Consider the following 22,518-nt stretch of genomic DNA (forward strand, 5'->3'; position numbering starts at 1 on the left):
GGGCTGTGTGTGCGCGCGCTTGTCTGCCCGCCCGGCCCGCGGGGACGAGGCGGCGGCGGCGGCGGCGGCGAGGATGATGATGTGCGCAGCGACTGCCTCCCCTGCCGCCGCCTCCTCACGGCCCGGCGGGGACGGATTCTTTCCAGCCGCCACCTTCTCTTCCTCCCCGGCGCCGGGGCCGCTGTTCATGCCGGTTCCCGAGGGCTCCGTGGCTGCTGCGGGGCTGGGGCTGGGGCTGTCCGCCGCGGACTCCCGGGGTCACTACCAGCTGCTGCTGTCAGGCCGGGCCTTGGCCGACCGCTACCGGAGGATTTACACAGCTGCGCTCAGTGACAGGGACCAGGGGGGCAGCAGCGCCGGACACCCGGCCTCCAGGTGCGTCTCCAGGGTGCCCTTCCTTGCGCCACATGCCGCGTGTGCACCGGGGTGTGTATGTGTGTGTGTGCGTACGTACGTAGGTATTTACTGAGCTTTCAATTAGCGCCTGATGCTGGATGGTGAAAGTACTTACCGAGATAGGGCGCGGTGGCTATAGTTTCTGCTCTAAGTGTGTGTGGTCTGTGTGTGGGGTTAGTGAGCATGGTGGGGTAGCGCGTGATGGTAGAAAAGGTGATTGTGCTGGTCGGTTATGACACGTGTGTGTATTGTTGAGGGAGGAGGAGGCATGGGTAAGAGGGTAAGAGGGTGATGATACACGAAGAGAATTTGCAGGAGTGGTGAGGGAAGTGGTGTTTCCAGTATCTCTGCCGCAGTGTTATTTGCACGTCCCCCCTCTCCCGTGACATTCCTTCCTACCCTTTCCATCCCTCTTAAAAGAAATTTACACTTCACTCAGGGGAGCAACGGTACAGGTTAAGGATAATGTCGTATTTATAGGATGAGTTTTAGATAATCATGCTGGGGGGGTAGGCATGAGGTTTGGTTTTAAGAGATTTATGAATTAGGGATGCAGATAGATATTTATATAGATGTGAAAGGTATCTGACAGATTTTTAGAGCTGCACTTTGATAACTGGGCCTTTTGGTCTTCTAGAAATGAGGTTGCAGCTGCTCTTGTGTTCTGGTGTCCCATCGGCCATTTCTATGCATCTTCTTTTCTATTTCTTCTGTTACTTATAGGCTTTAGAGAAGAGGGGGTTTCATAGGGAAAAAGGCAAAGCTGAAGAACTTCAAAATATGACAGCTGGTATAGTGTTCAACTGCCACCAGCTATAAAATTTAAGTAGCTCCTAGATCTCTTCCAGTTAGGCTAGCTGCACCTTCAGCTTCCTTGATGTAGATGTTAGATTACTTTCGTTTTCTTTTTCTTAAAATGTGGGTGCCTTTTTTGCTAAGGGCCCTCCTATTGTTTTCTTTTCTTTGCCTTTACATGCCACCTACCCTGAAGGATGGTGTCTAACTTGCTTCACAAGCTTTGACAGAAGTAATTGGGAGTTGGCTTCGTCTTTTTTCCCATAGCTTCTTGCAATACATGGGGAAAGTATAGTAGGATTTTGTCAAACGTGTTAAAGAGTTGACTGTATTTATTGAAAGTGCAGTTTATTAGGCAATAGCCAGGTGTCTTTTTCTTCCATTATGAAAGGGGCTGGGACTAGGCTATAAGTCAAGTATTTGTAGTTTATTAGTATGAATCCTGTCTTATCCATTGTAGAGAGTTGTAAAGATGGAGCTTTGTTCACACTTTTTCTGAGCAAACCAGTCTTTATGTCTGTGATTGTTTACAGTATTGGGCACATGAGTACTTTAATCATATGGATGTAAATGTGTGTAACTGGCCTTTGCTGTCTGAACTGAAGGTCAGAATGGCACAAAGCTGTTTCTTGCTATTATTTTTGAAAATAGCACAAAACCACATCAGACAGTTTGTTTTGATAATTAGGTATAAATTTGATCTTTGAGTTTCTAAATTATGGAATTGTAGGTATGCCTTTACAAACCCCTCTCAAAGAATTTATTTTGTATGTTGTTTCCAGACTTATGCAATAATTTGTAACTAGTATATTCCTGTTATGACTTTTTGCTGCTATACTTGTGTAATAATGTGATTTCTATGTATCTAGAACTATATTAACAATTTTAGACAAAATATAGGTTAATCACATACATAAAATTTGTGAATGATTTTTAGTCTTTTGTCCATTTTTGTACAAACTGTCAATGAAAAGTATGAAAAATTAGTTCAAGTATTTCAAGAAATACTCATGGAAACCAGCCTTGTGTTGTATGATACTGCTTGCTAATGCTTGTTCACAACATTGTTGTTTATTATAGTTTACATGATCTTATTATGAAGAATAGCCTGCAACTACTCTTTACTGATGATTTGATTGAAAATTCAATCACATTTGTTACTAAAGATGATGGGGAAGGTAGAGCTGGGATTTAGGCTTTGAATAAATGATATAATTATTTGTATAGGAGCACTAATTGAATTAGAGAAGATGAGATCATTCAGAGACAGAATGGAGCAAGAATAGAGGATGAAGCTCTACTGAGCATTGAGTTTAAAGGTGTGAGAGGGAGACAGTGAAGGAAAAAAGAAAATCAGAAAATTAAGAGATCCATGTGACAGTGGCACCTCTGGCTCTAGGAAAGTTGATTGAAGATTCTCAGAAGTATTAAGTGCTGAAGAAAATGAGAACAGTTTGCAGGTCACTGGTAACTTTGGAGGAAGTGGTCAGAGTACAGGGATGTGGTGAGGAGTGAATGGAGTGTGTTGGGGTAACTTAGGGGGGATTCAGGGTTGAGGGAAGGATTTTCAGGTGTGGGAGGGTGAGATACTCAAATAAGGAGGCTAAATGGAGAAGGAGCCAGTAAGGAAGTGAGAGAGAGAGGATAATTAACAGGGAGAGGTCAAAGGGAGATCTCAGGGACAGATTTAAGATAAGTGGAGATGTTAGCCATTTAAAAAAGTTAGGGGCAAGTCTTCCTTTAATATAGAAGGGAAGAGGTTAGTATTTGTAAATATAAAGACTGGGAGTTTATTGAGGGGAGGAACCATAGCCTGTTCATTTTTGTAATCCCAATGTCTACACAGTTTTTGACATTCATTCTGTAAACATCAAATACCTATTGGGTGCCAGGCACTATTATATGTGTTGAAGATGTAGCAAGATAGAGTGAGTAAGATAGACAAGGTCTCTACTGTCTTGGAACATCTACTCTAAGGGGAGAAACAAACACCCGAAATTTCAGTTAGTGATAAGTAACTATGAAGGAAATAAAACATTGCATGTGATGGAGCAATTTGTACTGGGGTTATTTTAGGTGATGTGGTCAGGAAAGGTTTCTTTTGGAGTTGGCATTTAAGTCAAATTGTAATGAAGAAGAATCAGATCCAGAGGAAGAGTGTTTTAGGAGATTATAAAGGCTCTGAATTGGGAACAAGCTTGTTGTGTTTAGGAAACAAAAACATGGCAAATATGTTCCGTCAGTGTTGAATGAATTAATTACTATGAATTATACTTTAGGTGTAGGGTTGAGAAACTGAGGGACTCAAGCCTAATGGAGTCAGCGACTTTAATGGCATTCTAACAAAGTGGTCAAGAACTTGGATGCAGAAACTAGACTGGTTTTGAATTCTGGTTTTGTCATTTGCTAGTTGGGTAACCTTAGGTATATTATATAACTTCTTTGCCTCAATTTTCTTACTGTAGAATGGGGATAATAATAATGTGGATTGTTTTGTAGATTAAATGTATCAATATATATGCTTGACATATTAAGTGCTATAAACATTAGTTATTTTTTGTGCTGAGAATGAGGGGTTGGGGACTTGAAGAGAAGGCAAGGATCATGTCTTGCTCTTCTATTTTTTTTTTAATTTTTTAATTTTTAATTTATTTATTTTATTTATTTTTTCGCAAATTCTGTGGGTACAAATATTGTTAGGGTTACATATCTTGCCCCTGCCCACCTCCCCACCCCGCTCTGCCAGAGCTTCAGGCTTGTCCAGTCTTCAAGTGGTGTGCCCTGCACCCACCATGATAGTGCATACCCTTCCCCTTCTCCCCCCTTCCACCTGTTCACCTCCCATTAACAAAATTTTTTTCTTTTTTTCTTTTTTTTTAGACATTTGGTTACAGTGTGTTTCTTTGCCTCTCCCTAAGAAGGGATAGAGGTAATCCTTTCCCCCCTACAATGCTCATCATATCCTTAAGATGTGGATCTCCCCCCCTCAGATCCCTGCTGAACACTACAATTATTTGAACACCATAGTTTTAGGCTGTCAGTACCAATTTGACGGCTAATAGATGTGTAGCCCATTTTCCAGGTCTTGTGTCGTCTTGCTTTGTATTACAGGCTTAAGCTTAATCCACGATAGCATAAACGGTGCTAGTACACTATCGTTTCTTAGGATTGAGTAATATTCCATTGTGAGTCTATACCACATTTTAGTTATCCACTCATGAATTGACGGGCACTTGGGTAGTTTCCATGTCCGTGCAATAGTGAATTGTGCTGCTATAAACATTCGGGTGCTCTTCTATTTTTGATCTCAATGTTGGTGTAGAATGTGGGAATAACTCTTTGATTTATTCAGTAACTGAGTAAATATGTTTTTGGATGAGTGAGGCCAATCAAAATTGGAACATTCTCTTGGGGAAAGGGGTTGGATAGGAAGTGAATAAAGGAATATTTGATCAGTTCTGAATATGAATAGTGGTATAGCCATACACTTGGGAAGAACCATAGCACAATGGCCGAATGTTAGGGCTCTGGAAGCAGACTGCCTTAGTGTAAATCCTGTTCTGTCTTTTTCTCTCTGTGTTAAATTGGGCAAGTTAATTAGATTTTCTTTGTCTTTTTCTGGTGACCTTACAGAGTTTTCAAAAAGACATTATGTTTGCCCATGATAAGTGCCCATTAAATGTAAGCTGTTGTTATTAAAGTCATATTTAAAATTCCAATCAGCATGATATTGTAAGCTTTTCTGTTCAAAAGAGAAATGGAAAAAACTAGTTGAGTTGATTCAGAGTTAAAGTGTGAGTGGAGGTAAAAGAAAAAAGAAATTAAAGGTGATGTTTGGTCATATGGCAAAAAGGAAAGTGATGCCAGGAGGGAACTGATAGACAGGGAGATACAGGGAAGTCAGGGTATCTGGGTCTTAAAGTGGTGGAAGAACGTTAGCGGCAACAGAAGAGATTTTTTCTCTAAACTAAACCCACTTTGTTCCCTCAGCCGCTTTATATCATTCTTGTTAGAAATGGTATTAATATTTGAGTCCATCCTTCAGGTGCATGGGATTTGGTTGTAAGAGGTTAAGTAGTCAATTCAACAAATGTTCAGGGATTAATACTTGGCACTAACCATTGGTCCTATAAAGATTTATAAGACACAAATCCTAGACTTGAGTTTATTGTCTATCTGGGGGTTTAAGATAAAAAGACAGACTTACAGAAGTGTTAAATGAAATGATGAAGAAAGCATAACCTATGGCATTCTGGGCCAGCTCAAAAGCATGAGCAGAAGGGAGAAAGCACAGTTTGTATGTACGTAATGGTAAGAATTCTGCTAGAGCTAGGATGCAGGTTTTGCCATAGAGAATTCATTCTGGAAGTGGAGGCTTTGGCTAGAGGGTAGGGCATCTTAGAGAGCAAGGTACGAATTAGAATTTTTCAGTAGACACTGATCAATCTTGATGGTTTTGAGCTATGAAGAGACATTACTATAGGAGTCTGTAAGGAAGTAATAACAGGATTGAACCTGTATATATATATTTGTAGATAGGTAGTAATTTTCTTCTATATAAAGCTGTTAATATATGTTAATATATAATATAGCTGTTGTATCTGTGGGATCCTATAAACACATGTTAAGGCAAAAGCTTCTCTGTTGTCATACTGGTAGGCAGAAATGTGAAATGAGTTAGTCTCCCAGCTCAGGAGAAGAGAAAAATGTTACCTCTGGGCTTAAAAAGAAGATGAAGATGTTAATTTAAAAATACTTTTGCATCTTAAAATATTTGTTTAAAATATCAACAGAATAGTTTCTCTCTCTCTTTTTTTTTTCCCCCAATAAACAGGTTAACCATTCAGATTTTTAGGGTAGGGGATAGGCTAATTGAGGTTTAATTTACATATAATAAAATTTACCCTCTTTAAATGTTCCTCTGAAGACTCTTGGAGCTGTCAACACAATCAGGTATAGAATATTTCCGTCACTTCAAAAAGTTTCTTCAGGTCCTCCTACCCTTAGCACTTGGCCACCACAAATCAGTTTTCTGTCACTAGTATTTTACGTTTTAAAGAAAGTATGTAAATCTAGCTCCTTAAGGACAGGGCCCCCCAGATATTTCCTCTTTCTGTCTTCTATCCCTGTATTTTCTGTAAATGAAAGTTAGGCTTCATTAGGTTGTAGATATTTTTTGGCAAGAATATTTTTTATATAGTGCCAAGTACTGTATGTTGCATCTCATCTAGAGGTCATCAGGCTGTCTCACTATTTAATGATGCTAAGTTTGATTACTTGGGTAAGATGGTACCCACTAGATCTCTCCAGTGTATATGTATATGTATGCTTTTTCCGTTTGTAATGGGCAAGTAATCACAGGGTAATAACTTCAGCACATTGTGAATATCTTTTACCTAATGGTTTTATTAGCCTCCTTTGGTAATCCTTGTCTGAGTCAATAATTTCATTATGGGTTTCAAAATGATTTCTAAAAATAATTCTATTACTTCTTCTATATTTATTAGCTGGTGCTCTTCTGCAAAGAAGAATTTTCCCTTATTGACTGGTGATGAACTGCAGTTCCTCCTAAGAAAGGAGAGTAAATGCTTAATTCTCTTGCCTTGTTAACCAAATTGACATAGTAGTCGATGGTGGTGTGGTGGGTGTCATGTTTAGCCACCTACTAGCTCCTTTTCAGGCACACGTTTCCCTTGTTATTGGGAATATTGACAGGTAAAACTGATTACAGCTAAATCCCTCTCCAGGTATTACATTGTGCCAGCAGAATTGCCTCCTCCAAAGTCATGCCTCCTCTTCAGGTGCAGTCTACATCTAGTATCTATGTGCTGTGGTAGTGTAAATGCCTCCCTGGGGAACCTGCGGCCTCAGGTTTTATTAAAAAGATTTATTCTGTAAAATTTGGATTCAGTCAAAAGGCTGTACTCAAGGATCCAGAAGGCCACATGTGGCCCCAAGACCACAGATTCCCCACTCTCTCCCAATACCAGAGCTCCCCATGGTACTGGTTGAGGTCTTCCTGTGACTAGTGTTGCAGTTCACTCCTTCCTCTGTTCAGTCGTACATCTTTCACTCCCCCACAGTGGTTGATTTGGAGGGCACTCTTCAATAAACTGCTGGTATGCAAATCTGCGTTTGAGAGTCTGTTTCCTTGGAACCCTACTACCCAAGACACTTGGTGTCAGGAGTGGTCTGAGGAAGTAGACTTTAATGAGGTTTTGGAGCTGGTGCATTGGCTGGTTGATTGGCAATGCGAAGCCCTTCCTGGGGGTAGATGGAGTACTGATAACCCTTGGCATACACTGTAGCTGTGTGACTGTTGAAATTTTTGCTGAAGATGAATTGAAATGCTATTTTTGTGGAAGGGAATGCACTGGTGGGTACACTATTTTAGACTTTTGAGAGATTCAGGGAAATTATTAATTATAAGGACAATAATCAATCAGATGGCTCTCAGTAGCATTGGTAGATTGGAGAAAGATGATATAAAGCTGAAGATAATTGGGGGCAAAATGTAAAGGAAATTTCTATAGCATCATGTAGAGAAACATATCTGTGGTAAGAGGAAAGAAGCTGATGATTAGGCCAAGACTTAATTTTAAGGGTAGAAGAGCTCCAGGGTGGGTTGAATTTTCAGCAAGTCCGCTATGCCATGGTCATTGCTCTCTGGTTGGGAAGTAATCCTTATCATTAGGATGGGTCATCTGAGTTGATGCCCTTGATAACCTTGAAACCCTAAATTCCTCCTAACCCTTTGGGTCTGCAGAAGTGGCCTACTTTTACTGGCTAGAGGGGTGCTTGTGTGAAGACTATGCAGAAGACTATACTGTCCCTCCTACCTGCTTCCATTCACCTCTCCCCTACTGGGTATCACCAAACCAGTAATTAGGATTAAGTCACAACAAAACCTACTGAGAGATGCTGGATTTGCTAAGAGAGGAAGGGATTGTACATACGCACACATATATACAGAGTGGTTCCCAAATGGTGCACTGAGGCACCACAACTCACCACAGCAGACACACAGGAATACCACGGGATAGTTTGAAATTTCAAAGGAAGCACAGCAATGTCTGTCACAAACTGTTGGCTGGAAGTAGTTCGAAGTTTTGTCAGTACATCATGCTATGTTCCTCTTGATGTCATATCTTTGCAGAGTTGGACTTCTAGTAGTTGTGATACAAATCAAGCACTGCATAAAGATTGATGTGGAACAGGAAAGGAGTTTGGTGTGTTCAATCTGATTTCAAGTTTGAGAAGTTATTCAGTATCTAACAGGTGCACATATCCTATTATCAAGTAACTGGTTATTTAAGAATGAAACAGAAATTACTTTTTCTTCCAATTTATGTGCATTATTTTTTCAAATGTCTACTAAGTTGTTAGAATATAAATTCTTAGTATTTGGATCTAACTACTTAGTAAACACTACTGTAAGGTATTTCTTTTGGCCTACGAATGCATGGAAAAATTACTGATGATGGATATGCAGGAGTTCAGTAAAGGGCTTCCCTTCCTTCATCAGTGCTGATCTAGCAACAGCTGCTGCTGACCATCCATCCTGACAGCAGCAGAGTCCAACCATCCTTTAAGGAGACCAACCAGTCCTTGGAATGGACCATAATTCATTTTGACTGAATTTGAAACATATTCTGGGAATGAATTTGTCTTTCTAGCAGGGGTGTAGCCAGCGCCACTATTTGAGGGCTTACAAAATGTTTGATCCCTCAGCATAGGGATCATTTTAGACTGAGGGATCCACTTGATAGCAAAGGAGGATGGATCTGTGGGATCCATTTGTTCTGTCATTGCCGCACCATCCCGAAGCTGCTAACCTGATAGAGCAGAAAAATAGTCTTGATGGCACAGCTGGAGATGATATTCTGGAGCTTGGCCATGATACCCTGCAAGGATGAGGTGCCCATCCTCCAGTGATCCCAGTGGGAAGAATGTGAAAGTAGGAGTGTCTCCACTTAGCGTCACTCTCAGTTATCCACCTGGGGAATTTATGTTTTCCATCGTCTCTGTAGCTCTGAGCACTAAGGGAGGGTTGAAAGATCCTGATTCTCAGAAGGGAAACATTTCCAACAAGACACTGCAAGAATCCTGTTATTCTTTTAAGCTACGGTTGCCACTGGTACTGGAGGCTCCTTTTCTAATTAAAGAAGTCACTGTTTGGATGGAGCTAATATCCCTGTTCATCTGGAGAAGGTAGGGCTGCTGTTACACAATGGAGCATGGAGGAGATTTGGCACAGGATGTTTTTTGGTACTTCCTCATCTAATGTTGATGGTAAATGGACGTGAGAAAGGCCTAATGAACATCCCATGAAGTCAGCCACCTGGACTAGCAAATGTGCTAGCCAAAGATAAAGAGTTGTCAGTATCAGTTTTGGCCTTCAAACTGTCTGTAGTGGCTGGGGCTGTATTTTGATATACTTTCCTTCCCCTGGAAATTTTCTTTAAAATTCTGGAGGAACATCTTCCAGAACTTATAAGCAAGTGAATCCTAATACTGTAATAGGTGGATTCTAGTGAATGCTGTGGTGTGGAGTCCAGATCCCCCGTCCAGAACTGAGGTGCTCATTTCCCTGCAGCTGCTGGGAACACTGGTTGGCTAAAAGCCCTAGTCTAGTTCCTCTATGAATATTGCTTTTGATGATGTATCTTTCTTGGGGTCAGCCTATGTGAACTGGTTGGTGGGGGCATTTTATGGTTTTTAGTGCTACTGTAATTATTTTATTTCCTATTTTTCAGTTTGATAGTATATATAATAACATACAGTTAATTTTGTATATTAACCTTGTATCTGTGATCTTGCTAAGCTCATTTATTAATTTTAATAGTTTTGTAGATTCTCTGAGATTTTCTTTATACTCATATTATTTGTCTTTCTGATTTCTAGCCCCCCTTTCTGGCTCTTGCTTTATCCCAGGTAGAAAAGGTGCATCCTTCTTTGCTTCTAATCTGAGGAAGAAACAATTACAAAGTAATCATTTGAGTCTTTAATCATTAAGTGTGATGTTAGGTGTAGGTGTTTTGATAACCTTTATCAATTTGAGGAAGTTCCCTACTATTCCTTCCTTGCTGATAGTTTTTATCATTAATGTGTATTGGATTTTGTCAAATGCTTTTTCTGTACCTATTGAAATGATCATATACTAAGAGAATAAAAGGAAAATTGAATTACATTAATTAATTTTTGAATGTTAAATCAACTTTCCATTCCTGGGATAAAAACCTTCTTGTATGGGATGTATTGTTGAATTTGATTTGCTAATATTTTGTTAAGAATTTTTGGGTGTATATTCATAAGGGATATTGGTCCTATAATTTATATATATGTATTTTCTTTGCTAATATCTTTGTCAGGTTCTAGTATTACAGTTATCCTCTTCTCATACATAGATACAGGGATATTCAGATTTTCTGTTATTTCTCACGCCAATTTTGATAACACGGTTTTTGGAGAAATTTGTCTATTTCATCTAAATTACTGAAATTTTTGGTATGAAGTCCATAGCATTCTTTTATTATCCCTTAAGGTTTGTGGGAGGTGGTAATATTACAATTCCCCTGCCTCTTTTAAGATAGTTTTTTGTATCAGTTGTAGGTTCATAGCAAACTTAAGAGGAAGGTACAGAGATTTCTCATATACTCTCTGCCCTACACATGCATAGCCTCTCCCAGTATCTATATCTCCCACTGGAGTGGTACATTTGTTTCTATTGATGAACCTATATTGACACATCATAATCACCCAAAGTCATAGTTTACATTAGAGTTTACCCTTGGTGTTGTGTATTCTGTAGATTTGGACAAACGTATAATGAATGACATGTATCCATCATTATAGTATCATGCAGAGTATTTCTATTGCCCTAAAAATCATCTGTGTTTCACTTATTCATTCCTGTTCCCCTACCACTCACCTCTAGGTAATTATTGATCTTCTTACTGTTTCCATAGTTTTGCCTTTTCTAGAATGTCAGATGGTTAGAATTATATAGTATGTAACCTTTTCAGATTGGTTTCATTCATGTAGCAATATACATTTAAGATTCATTCTTTTTTTTTGTGTGTGGCTTAATATCTTATTTCTATTTAGCACTGAAAAATAATCCATTGTCTGGATATATCACAGTTTATTTATCTAATCATCTACCGAAAGGCATCTTGGTTGCTTCTAAGTTTTGACAATTATGAATAAAGTTGCTGTAAACATCTTTGTACCGATTTCTGTTGGACATAAGTTGTCTCTCTTTTTTTTTGTTGTTAAATTGACTGATAACACTGTATATTTTTATCATGGACAACATGGTATTTTGAAATATATATTCACTGTGAAATGGTTAAATCTAGGGGACAAAAATTTTCAACTCTTTAGTAAATATCAAGAAGTGTGATTTCTGGAGAATCATATAATAAGAGTATGTTTAGTTTTGTAAGGAACCGTCAAACTGTCCTCCAAAATGGCTGTAACATTTTGCATTCCACCAAGAATGAATGAGAGGCCGGGCGCGGTGGCTCACGCCTGTAATCCTAGCTCTCTGGGAGGCCGAGGCGGGCGGATTGCTCGAGGTCGGGAGTTCAAAACCAGCCTGAGCAAGAGCGAGACCCCGTCTCTACTATAAATAGAAAGAAACTAATTGGCCAACTAATATATATAGAAAAAATTAGCCGGGCATGGTGGCGCATGCCTGTAGTCCCAGCTACTTGGGAGGCTGAGACAGAAGGATCGCTTGAGCCCAGGAGTCTGAGGTTGCTGTGAGCTAGGCTGACGCCACGGCACTCACTCTAGCCTAGGCAACAAAGTGAGACTCTGTCTCAAAAAAAAAAAAAAAAAAAAAAAAAAAAAGAATGAATGAGAGTTCCTGTTGCTCTGCATCCTCATCAGCATTTGCTGTTGTCAGTATTATGAATTTTGGCCATGCTGATAGGTATATAGTGTTATCTCATTTTAATTTGCATTTTTCTGTTGTCATGTAATGTGGAACATTTTGCCATATGTTTATTTGCCATCTGTGTATCTTCTTTGGTGAGATGTCTGTTAATGTCTTTGGCTCATTATTAATTGGGTTGTTTGTGTTCTTATTGTTGAGTTTTAATAGTTCTTGGTACATTTTGGATAACAGTCTTTTATCAGATGCGTCTTTTGCAAATATTTTCTCCTACTCTGTGTCTTGTCTTCTCATTCTCTTGGCATTGACTTGGAGAACAGAAGTTGGTAATTTTAATGAAGTTCAGCTTATTAATTATTTCTTTCATAGATCTTGCCTTGGTGTTATATATAAAAAGTCATTGCCAGCCAGGTGTGGTGACTCTTGCATGTAATCCCAGCACTGTGGAAGGCTGAAGTGGAAGGATGGCTTGAGGCCAGGAGTTTGAGACCTGAGCAAAAATTTAAAAAAATTAACCTGACATGGTGGTGTGCACTATAGTCCTCACTACTGAGGAGGCTGAAGCAAGAGGGCTGCTTGAGCCCAGGACTTCAAGGTTACGGTGAGCTGTGATGGCACCACTGCACTCCAGTCTGGGCAATAGAATGAGACTCTTTTTCTAAAAAAAGGTCATTGCCATGCCCAGGGTCACCTAGGTTTTCTCCTGTGTTACCCTCTAGGAGTTTTATACTTTTGTCTTTTATATGTACTGTCTGTTTCCCATATTGAGTTTATTTTTATGAAAGATATAATATCTGTATCTAGATTTATTTCTTTGCATGTGTATGTCCAGTTTCAGTACCATTTATGAATAGACTATTTTTGCTCTGTTATAGTGTCTTTGCTCCTTTGTCTATTATCAGTTGGCTATATTGATGTGGGTCTGTTCCTGGGTTCTCTACTCTGTTCCGTTTATCTGCTTGTCTCTTCTTTCACCAACACCATCAGGTCTGATTACTGTGGCTTTATAGTAAGGCTTGAAGTCAGATAAGGTTGTGTCAATCTTCAAACTTTGTTCTTCTCCTTCATTATTATTTTGGCTATTCTGAATCTTTTGCTTCTCCATATAAACTTTAGAATTAGTTTGTTGAAATCCATAAAATAACTTGCTAGGATTTTAGGATTGCATTGAATCTATAGAACAAGTTGGGAAAAACTGACACCTTTACAATGTTGAGTCTTTCTATCCATGAACATGGAATATTTCTCCATTTGTTTAACTCTTTGATTTTTTTCAGCAGAGTTTTATAGTTTGCCACGTATAGATCTTGTACATATTTTGTTAGATTTTTACCTGTTTTTCATTTTTAGAGTTAGTAATGTAAATGGTATTGTGTTTTTTATTTTCAAATTCCACTTGTTCATTGCTGGTATATAGGAAAGAGTGGCTTTTGTATATTAACCTTGTATCATGCAACCTTCCTATAATAATCTCTCCTTAGTTCCAGGAGTTTTTTTTGTCCATTCTTTGAATTTTCTACATAGATAATTATGTCATCTGCAAACTAAGACAACTTATTTCTTCCTTCCCAATTCTGTATATTTTTTATTTCCTTTTCTTGTTCTGTTGCATTAGTTCAGACTTCCAGGATGACATTGATAAGGAGCAGGGGACAACTTTTCTTTGATTCTGATCTTAGTGAGAAAGCTTTTAGTTTCTCATTGTTAAGTATGATGGTAGCCACTGGTTTTTTTGTAGATATTCTTTATTAAGTTTAGGCAGTTCCCCTTGACTTCTAGTTTAGTGTGAGTTTTTATCACAAATGGGTGTTAGATTTTTTCAAATGCTTTTTCTGCATCTATTGATATGGTCATGTGATTTTTCTTTTTTAGCCTATTGTTGTGATGGATTACATTAATTGATTTTCAAATGTTGAACCAGCCTTGCAAACTGGGATAAATTCCACTTGGTTGTTGTATATAGTTTTTTTAATACATTGTTGGATTTGATTTGCTAATAATTTATTGAGGATTTTTGTGTATATGTCAGTGTTTATGAGAGATGCTGGTTTATAATTTTCTTGTTTTGTAATATCTTTGTCTGATTTTGGTATTAGGGTAATGCTGGTCTCATAGAATTAGGAGGTATTCCCTCTGTTTCTATCTTGTGAAAAAGATTGTAGAGAATTGGTATAATTTTTTCTTTAAATATTTGATTGAATTCACCAGTGACCTCTCTGGACTTTCTGTTTTGGAAGGTTATTAATTTTTTTTTTTTTTTTGAGACAGAGTCTCGCTTTGTTGTCCAGGCTAGAGTGAGTGCCGTGGCGTCAGCCTAGCTCACAGCAACCTCAAACTCCTGGGCTCGAGCGATCCTTCTGCCTCAGCCTCCCGAGTAGCTGGGACTACAGGCATGCGCCACCATGCCCGGCTAATTTTTTATATATATATATCAGTTGGCCAATTAATTTCTTTCTATTTATAGTAGAGACGGGGTCTTGCTCTTGCTCAGGCTGGTTTTGAACTCCTGACCTTGAGCAATCCGCCCGCCTCGGCCTCCCAAGAGCTAGGATTACAGGCGTGAGCCACCGCGCCCGGCCGGTTATTAATTTTTGATTCAATGTCTTTAATAGGTATAGGCCAGTTGAGATTGTCTATTTCTTCTGTAAGTTTTGGCACATTATACCTTTCAAGGAATTGGCCCATTTCACCTAGATTATCCAATTTGTGGGCATAGAGTTGTTCATAGTATTCCTTTACTATCCATTTAATATCCGTTGGGTCTGTAGTGATATCCTGTTTTTCATTTCTAATGATCTCTTTTTCATTCCTCCTCATAGTGGAGTTTTTTTTTTGTTTGTTGTTTTTTTTTTTAGGAAACAGAGTCTCACTCTGTTGTCCAGGCTAGAGTGCTGTGGCATCAGCCTAGCTCACAGCAACCTCAAACTCCTGGGTTTAAACAATCCTTCTGCCTCAGCCTCCCAAGTAGCTGGGACTACAGGCATGCACCACCATGCCCGGCTAATTTTTTCTATGTATGTTTAGTTGTGCAGCTAATTTCTATCTATTTTTAGTAGAGATAGGGTCTCGCTCTTTCTCAGGCTGATCTCTAACTCCTGACCTCGAACTATCCTCCCGCCTCTGCCTCCCAGAGTGCTAGGATTGTAGTCGCCGGCTACCGTGCCTGGCTGATATTAGAGTTTTTAAAATTTTCCTTGTTAATTCTCGCTTGTAGTTTGTCAATTTTGTTTATAAGTTCAGAGAACCAATTTTGGCTTTATGAAGTTGTAGGTCTATTTTCTATTTTATTGACTTTTCTCTCATCATTATAATTTACTTCTTTCTACTTCACTCTTCTAGTTTTTTAAGGTGGCATCTAAAGGCATTGATTTTAGATTTTTCTTCTAATATAAGTATTTTAAGCTCTGAATTTTCATTTCAATGCTGTTTCAGTTGCATCTCACAAATTTTGATTGCTATATGTCATTTAGTTTAAAATATTTTACAGTTTTCTTTGTGATTTTATCTTTGACCTATTTATCGTTTAGAATTATTTCATTTAACTTTCAGATGTTTTCATATATATTTGTATGTATGTATAAAATTACATTATAATGTACACTTTTCATGATTTTGATCTTTTAACATTTATTGAACTATATTTTATCATTTATGATATATTCTGTCTTGGTGACTGTACCATGTGCATTTGAAAAGATTGTGTTCTGCCATTTCTGCATGTAGAATTATAAATGTCAATTAGTTAAAAGTTGGGATGGTAGTGTGTGGATGTTTTATGTCTGTATTGGTTTTTGGCCTAGTTCTGTCAGTTACTGATGGAAAGTATGATATTAAAAATATTTCACTCTAATTATGGATATGTCTGTGGCCCTTTAATTTTGTCTATTTTTGCTTCATATACTTTGACACTCTGCTGTTGGGGACGTATACCTTTATAATTGTTCAAAATTCCTTATGCATTATTTTATTATTATTATTTCATTATGACATCTCTATCTCCAACAATACTTTTTGTGATGAATGTATTTATCTATACTAACATAGCCTCTTCAGATTTCTTATCCTTACTGTTTACATGTTAAATTTTTTTTCCCATCCATTTTTCTTTTTTGTTTTTGAGACAAGGTCTTGCTCTTTTGGGCAGATTGGAGTGCTGTGGCATCATCATTGCTAACTGCAACCTCAAACTCTTAAGCTCAAGCGATCCTCCTGCCTCAGCCTCTTGAGTAGCTGGGACTACAGGTGCTTGCTACCACACCTGGCTAGTTTCTCTGTTTTTTGGTAGAGCTGGGATACTTGTTGTGTTGTTCAGGCTGGTCTTGAACTCTTGGACTCAAGCAGTTTTCTTACCTTGGCCTCCCAAAGTGCTAGGATTATAGGTGTGAGCCACCAATGCCTGACCCCCACCCATTTACTTTTGACCTATTTGTGTTTTTACATAGAAATAGACCTATCCATTTCTTTACTATAGGCAGCCATTGCAGAATCTTGTCCCTTTTTAAAAATCCACTCTGTCAATCTTTGCCTTTTTTTTTCCTGGACGAGGTTCTGGGGCCCCAAGAGAGGGGGCCCCCAAAAGTCGCCCAATCTTTGCCTTTTAACTGGAGTGTTTGGACAAAGGTTGGGACCACTGTCAACATATTTAGGGTTATGATTGTACTGCTTCACTTAAAACAGAGAAATCTTGCAACCATACAGATCCTTTTATTCCCTCTCCTCCATTGCATTTTATATTATAGTTGTTATATATATTATGGCTATATACTTTGACAACCTTACTATATAATATTATAATTTTTACTGTCAACAGTCACATATATATTTTAAAGAACTTAAAGAAAAAATGTAATATTTTGTGATTATCTATATATTTATTATTTCTGTTGCTCTTTCTTCATTCCTGAAGATGCAATTTCCTTTCAGCCCAATGCTTACTTTAGCGTTTCTTATAGAGCAGTCTGCTGTTAATAAACTCTTTGTTTTTCTTTATCTGAGAATGTCTTTATTTTGCTTTCATTCCTAAAGGATATTTTAGGTGGATATAGACTTCTGAGCAGACACTTGTTTCCTTTCAACACTTTAATAATGCTGCCCCACTGTGTTTTTATCTCTGGTTTCTGATGAGAAATCTTTGGTAATTTGAACCTTATTCCCCTCTGTGTAGTGTGTCATTTTTCTCTAGCTGCTGTCAAGAATTTTTTTCTTTGTTTTTGGTTTTCAGAGGTTTGATTTGATGTGTAGAGTAATTTTCTTTGAGTTTATCCTCTTTGGAAAATACTGAGCTTCTTGAATCTATAACTTTTAGACTTCCACCAAATTTAGGATATTTTCTACAATTGTTTCTGTTCTCTTACCTTCCGAGAGTCCACTGATTATTACAATAAATAAAACTTTTGGGATTGTCCCACAGGTCTCTGACAGTTCAGTTTCCTTTTTGTTAGCCTTTTTTCCTCTTTGTTCTTCAGAGTGGGTAAATTTTATTGATCCATTTTTAAGTTCACAGACTAATTTCTCTCATCTCAATTTCAATTTTCTTTCTTTCTTTCTTTTTTTTTTTTTTTTGAGACAGAGTCTCGCTTTGTTGTCCAGGCTAGAGTGAGTGCCGTGGCGTCAGCCTAGCTCACAGCAACCTCAAACTCCTGGGCTCGAGCGATCCTTCTGCCTCAGCCTCCTGAGTAGCTGGGACTACAGGCATGCACCACCATGCCCGGCTAATTTTTATATATATATATCAGTTGGCCAATTAATTTCTTTCCATTTATAGTAGAGACGGGGTCTTGCTCTTGCTCAGGCTGGTTTTGAACTCCTGACCTTGAGCAATCCGCCCGCCTCGGCCTCCCAAGAGCTAGGATTACAGGCGTGAGCTACCGCGCCCGGCCTCAATTTTCTTATTGGACCCATCTGGTGAATTTTTTATTTTACATATTGTTGAGTTTTAAGATTTACATTTGAATTTTAAAAAAATAATTTCTTTTTCTCTGCTGAGTACTTCTTTCCATTCAGTTGTCTTTGACTTTACTTGATGGAACACACATATAGTATTAATAGTTGCTTTAATTTCGTTGGAATATTACAACATCTGATTATTTTTAGGGTTGGCATCTTTTGATTGTCTTTTCCCTTGAAATTGATCACATAAATCTTGCATTTTGTATTATGAGAACTTTGGATTGTATCTTGGACATTCTGAATGTTGTGTTTTATAAACTCTCCTGGACTTATGATTCTCTGGAGAATGTTGATTTTGTTGTTCTTATTGTTGTTTCATTTAGGTTCAGATAGCAAATTTGGTTTTGCTTTCTGTATTTGGCAGTTCAAATCCCAGAACTTTTGCTATGTTGGTGTGGGTCTGTTTCATACCTGTGTAGCTCTAGACTAAGCCCAAGACTTGTGTGGGTTTATAGACAGGACTAGGGGATCTCTTTCTGTATCTTCTCTTTCCAGGATTTCCTCCACATTCTCCAGCATGCAAGAGCCTCTTTTCCCTTTTCTTCTGGCCAGAAAGATAAGGATTTTAACTTAATAACTTCTGGATGATTGCCCTGTAGAGCAGTGGTTACTTTCTGGCCTTCTGGGAAAGGTGTTAGGAAAAACAGAAAAAACAACTATGGTGGGAGATTCACTCTTTGTGGGTCACTTTTTCAAGTTTTGATCCCCTCCACAATTTACTTTGGTTTCTTTTTCAGAATCATTAAGTAAGTAATTTTTTGTCTTCTTTTTTTTTTTTTTTGTATTTTTCTAAAGTATTTAATTATAAACAGTGGGGAAGATAGCTTGTATTTGGGTTTATGCCAACACACTGGAACCAGAACTTCATTCTTTAACATTTTTCTCTTTATCTTTGATTTTTAGCAGTTTGACTATTTTGTACCTAAATATATTTTTGTGCGTGTTTATCTTCCTTCTTGTTTATTGAGCTTCTTAGATCTGTGTGATATTAATTTTTATTTAACTTGGTAAATTTTGGCCTTTGTTTCCTTAAATATTATTTCAGACCCAGTCTCTCTCTTATTTTCTTCTGGGAATCCAATTATATACATTTGACATTGTTTGATATCATATGTGTATATGATCATATGTATATTCATGTATCTATGACCAGATAGTAAATAATTTAGCATTGGTGGAACACAGCTCTGCTCTTTTAGTTCAAAAGCAACCACAGACAATATGTAAATAGATGATCATGTCTGTATTCTAGTATAACTTTATTTACAAAAGTAGGTGGCAGGCTAGATTTGGCATGTAGACTAAATAGTTTGCTGACCCCTGAGTAGATGTGATAGTTGCTAGAGCTACATCGTGAATTCAGGGATAAAAATCAAAGAAGTGCAAGATACAAATACTGGAAATAATTAAAGTGTGGGGAGCTGTATGGATGAGAATGAAGTGGTAGGGAGTGAGACTAGAAATATAAGTTAGGACCAGGTTATTGTGTTCCATTTATTGCTTTATTTGAGAACAATCATAGGTTTTTAAGCAATGTAATGATAGAGTTAAACTTTCAATTTGTGAAGATATCTTTAGTACCATTGTAGAGGATGAATAAAAAGGAACAGTTCCCCAAAACAAGGTTTCATTTAAAGAAGCAATTGCAGTAGGTCTGACAAGTAAAAATAAACACAGAGAAAAGGCAATGGGAATAGGTGGGATAGGATGGATTTGAGAGACATTTTGGATTAGAAGGATGAAGAAGGAATGATAGGTACAACTGGTGAGTAGATCTCAAATATAGATAGAATAATGCCTTTCATCTGGATAGGAAGGGAGGGGAAGTGGGTAGGTAGATAGTGAGGGACCTCTAGCTCTCCTAGGGACAAAAGCAGGTGCCCTGCTTTGGTGCTGCCCCACCTTGATCCTGTCAGTAGTGATTGCCACACCTGGGGGCCAGAGGACCACCCTGTCAGTCTGCAAAAGAATGCAGGGAATTCCCCAGCACACTGGCCAGACAGCCCAGGCACAATAGGGTCTTGAAAATGACCTACAGTAACCTAAGGCTAATTATCATGTCATTAACCGTCCATCAAGGTGATTCAATGGTGATGTTTGAACCACAAGGAGGGCCCAAACCAGGCAATATAACAGGACCCCAGACCATAACCACGGCCTCTAGTTAATACAGGGGGCCCGTTTGTTCATCTGCTGTGGCGAATGTGTCTTGCTCTTGCTCTATAAATCTATCTTGCTCTTCCTCAATAAACTTTGTTTCGTGCTGTCCTTGCTACCTCTGTGTCTGGTCATTCTTTGGCCAGGAACATACCAAGAACTGAGAACAGACTGGCAACCCAACAGCAGTTTGTCAGGTCCATTCGTGGTATTCTCTCTAAATTTTCTTCTTTGATTACTTCAAAGTCAGTCTTGTGATTTCAGATATACATTTGACTTCTGGTCTGTAATTTGTAGGTGAAAAACCCCTTCCCTTATGCTCTAGCATGTATTTTGAAAAGTCTACTGCTTGTTTTCTGTCATTTCTATCTCAGATATATTATGCTCGGTATATGGCTCCCTCCCTCCCTCCCTCCCTCCCTCCCTCCCTCCCTCCCTCCCTCCCTTCCTTCCTTCCTTCCTTCCTTCCTCCCTCCCTCCCTCCCTCCCTCCTTCCCTCCCTCCCTCCCTCCCTCCTTCCCTCCCTCCCACTATATTCAAAGGCTTCTCAAAATTGCCTGTTTTATTGTAGGCCAGTTACATAGAAGTCTGAGATTCCCATCTTGAAGTTGACATTAAGAGATTATAATGAACTAACTCCCACTCATTACCCCCTCCTTTTTCCAGAAAAGCAGGAAGAAGGCACATTTCAGAGGGAGAGTGAGTCAGATGGAGAAGGGAGTAGAGTATTTAGAAATTAGTGTTTGAAGGGAAAGAAGAATGTGGTAGCTTGAGGAAGGAGACAGAATTTATCTCTTGGTAAGAGACACTGTAGCAGATGTTCTTAGTGTCCTAGCCATAAATCTTGGTATTCATCTCCATACAGTCTACCACAAACATTTGTGACTTTCCACCTGAAAAGAAACATGCTCGGTTTGTGTGCTGGCCAATCCAGAAATGCTAGAAAGTTAATGCCTTCATAAAAGCTTTCAACCAGTGATGAATGAGGAGTTGGTAGATAAATACCTTTTTCTTGCCTGCATTTGCAGTAACTCTGAGCCATGTTCTATACCATCTAGTGGAATTCTCTACTAGCATTAAGCTCTAGTTGCCTGTCAGGGTAACTGGTTTCATTCTTAACTTCCTTCTCTTCACTATTTCACTTCTAATTTCCTCTACTAACATTTTTCCTGGAATCACTTTTCAAAACAACTATTGTACTTGAATTCTTAAATCCAGGTCTGTTTCTGGGGAAACCCAAACCAAGATAGACATTTTATTTTAGCATGGGAATAATAATAAATAAAATTTGTTTACACTTACTAAATAAAGTGTGTCATTATCCAGTGGGAGAGGTACTATTTTCACCCTGTTTTAAAAATGAGAGAACTAAGGCACAGAGAGGTTAAGTAACTTTTCCAGGATCAAAGAACTAGTAATTAACAGAGTCTGCATTTGAACCCAAGTCATTTGTCTCTAAACTCTGTACTCTAACCTTGTAGCCTGAAGGAGAAGGGCAGGAATAGTTATTAAACACAGAAACAAACAAAAAAACCAAGAGAGAGAGAGAGAATGGAAATAATCAACAGAGTAAGGTCTTGGTAGAGATTTTGAGATAGGTAGAAGGAAAGTAAAGGGAGTATATTCCTAATGGTGTTCCCATTTTATCAGGTAAATAAGAGGATTAGATCATGGATTTTGAAGTGGCTAGAAAGGTTGTAGATTTTCATGGTGAATGTATGTTTATTTTCAGAGAACATAGCTGGCTCTAGATCAGCATTCTGATTCATTAACTTCAATTATTGTTTAGTGTTGTTATAGCTTATTGAAAACAAGGTTTGTAACTTAAGAATGTAGAAATTAAAGTATTATGTGAACGGATAACTCACATTAGAAGTGATATATGTAGTAAAGATTTAAAGGACAAAAAAGGAAGAAAAAGGAGCCAGTAAAGAAGATTTGAGAAGGAATCATCATCAAAGGTAGAAGGAACATTAAACTAGGGGTGTTCTGAAGCCAAAGGTGATGGGGAGAGTATGTAAAAATGTAGGCACTGTTTGGCAGTAATCATATACAGGAAATTGTGAAGGCTAAAGACTGAAGATGGGGAGCTGAATTGGCAACTAGAAAGTTTGTAGTATTGAGAAGTCTCATAGACTTGCAGGAGTGTGATAGTAAGCGGTTTAAAGAGTTCAAGACAATGAGACCTTTTTTTTTCTTATCAAGAAATTTAGTGATAAAGAGGGATAGGGGATTATTTAAACTTTTTTTTTTTTTTTTTAATTGAAGGACCATAGGCCTCTAAGGTTAGAAACCATAGGAAAAAAGAGAGAGGTTAAAGA

At 38.3% G+C, this 22,518-nt stretch overlaps 1 protein-coding gene across 10 annotated transcripts in view; it reads left to right on the top strand.

Moving 5' to 3' along the window:
- The first annotated feature begins 73 nt into the window (after positions 1-73).
- Positions 74-22,518, top strand: part of MYCBP2 (MYC binding protein 2) — a 261,302-nt gene continuing 238,857 nt past the window's right edge. For all 10 annotated transcript variants that reach the window (XM_076009352.1, XM_076009354.1, XM_076009358.1 and 7 more), the window contains exon 1: positions 74-375. In XM_076009352.1, the coding sequence (XP_075865467.1) occupies positions 74-375 (302 nt within the window). The remainder of the gene's footprint in view (positions 376-22,518) is intronic.

Source organism: Microcebus murinus, chromosome 13 (assembly GCF_040939455.1).
Source record: "Microcebus murinus isolate Inina chromosome 13, M.murinus_Inina_mat1.0, whole genome shotgun sequence".
In the NCBI taxonomy this organism is placed as follows: Eukaryota; Metazoa; Chordata; class Mammalia; order Primates; family Cheirogaleidae; genus Microcebus; species Microcebus murinus.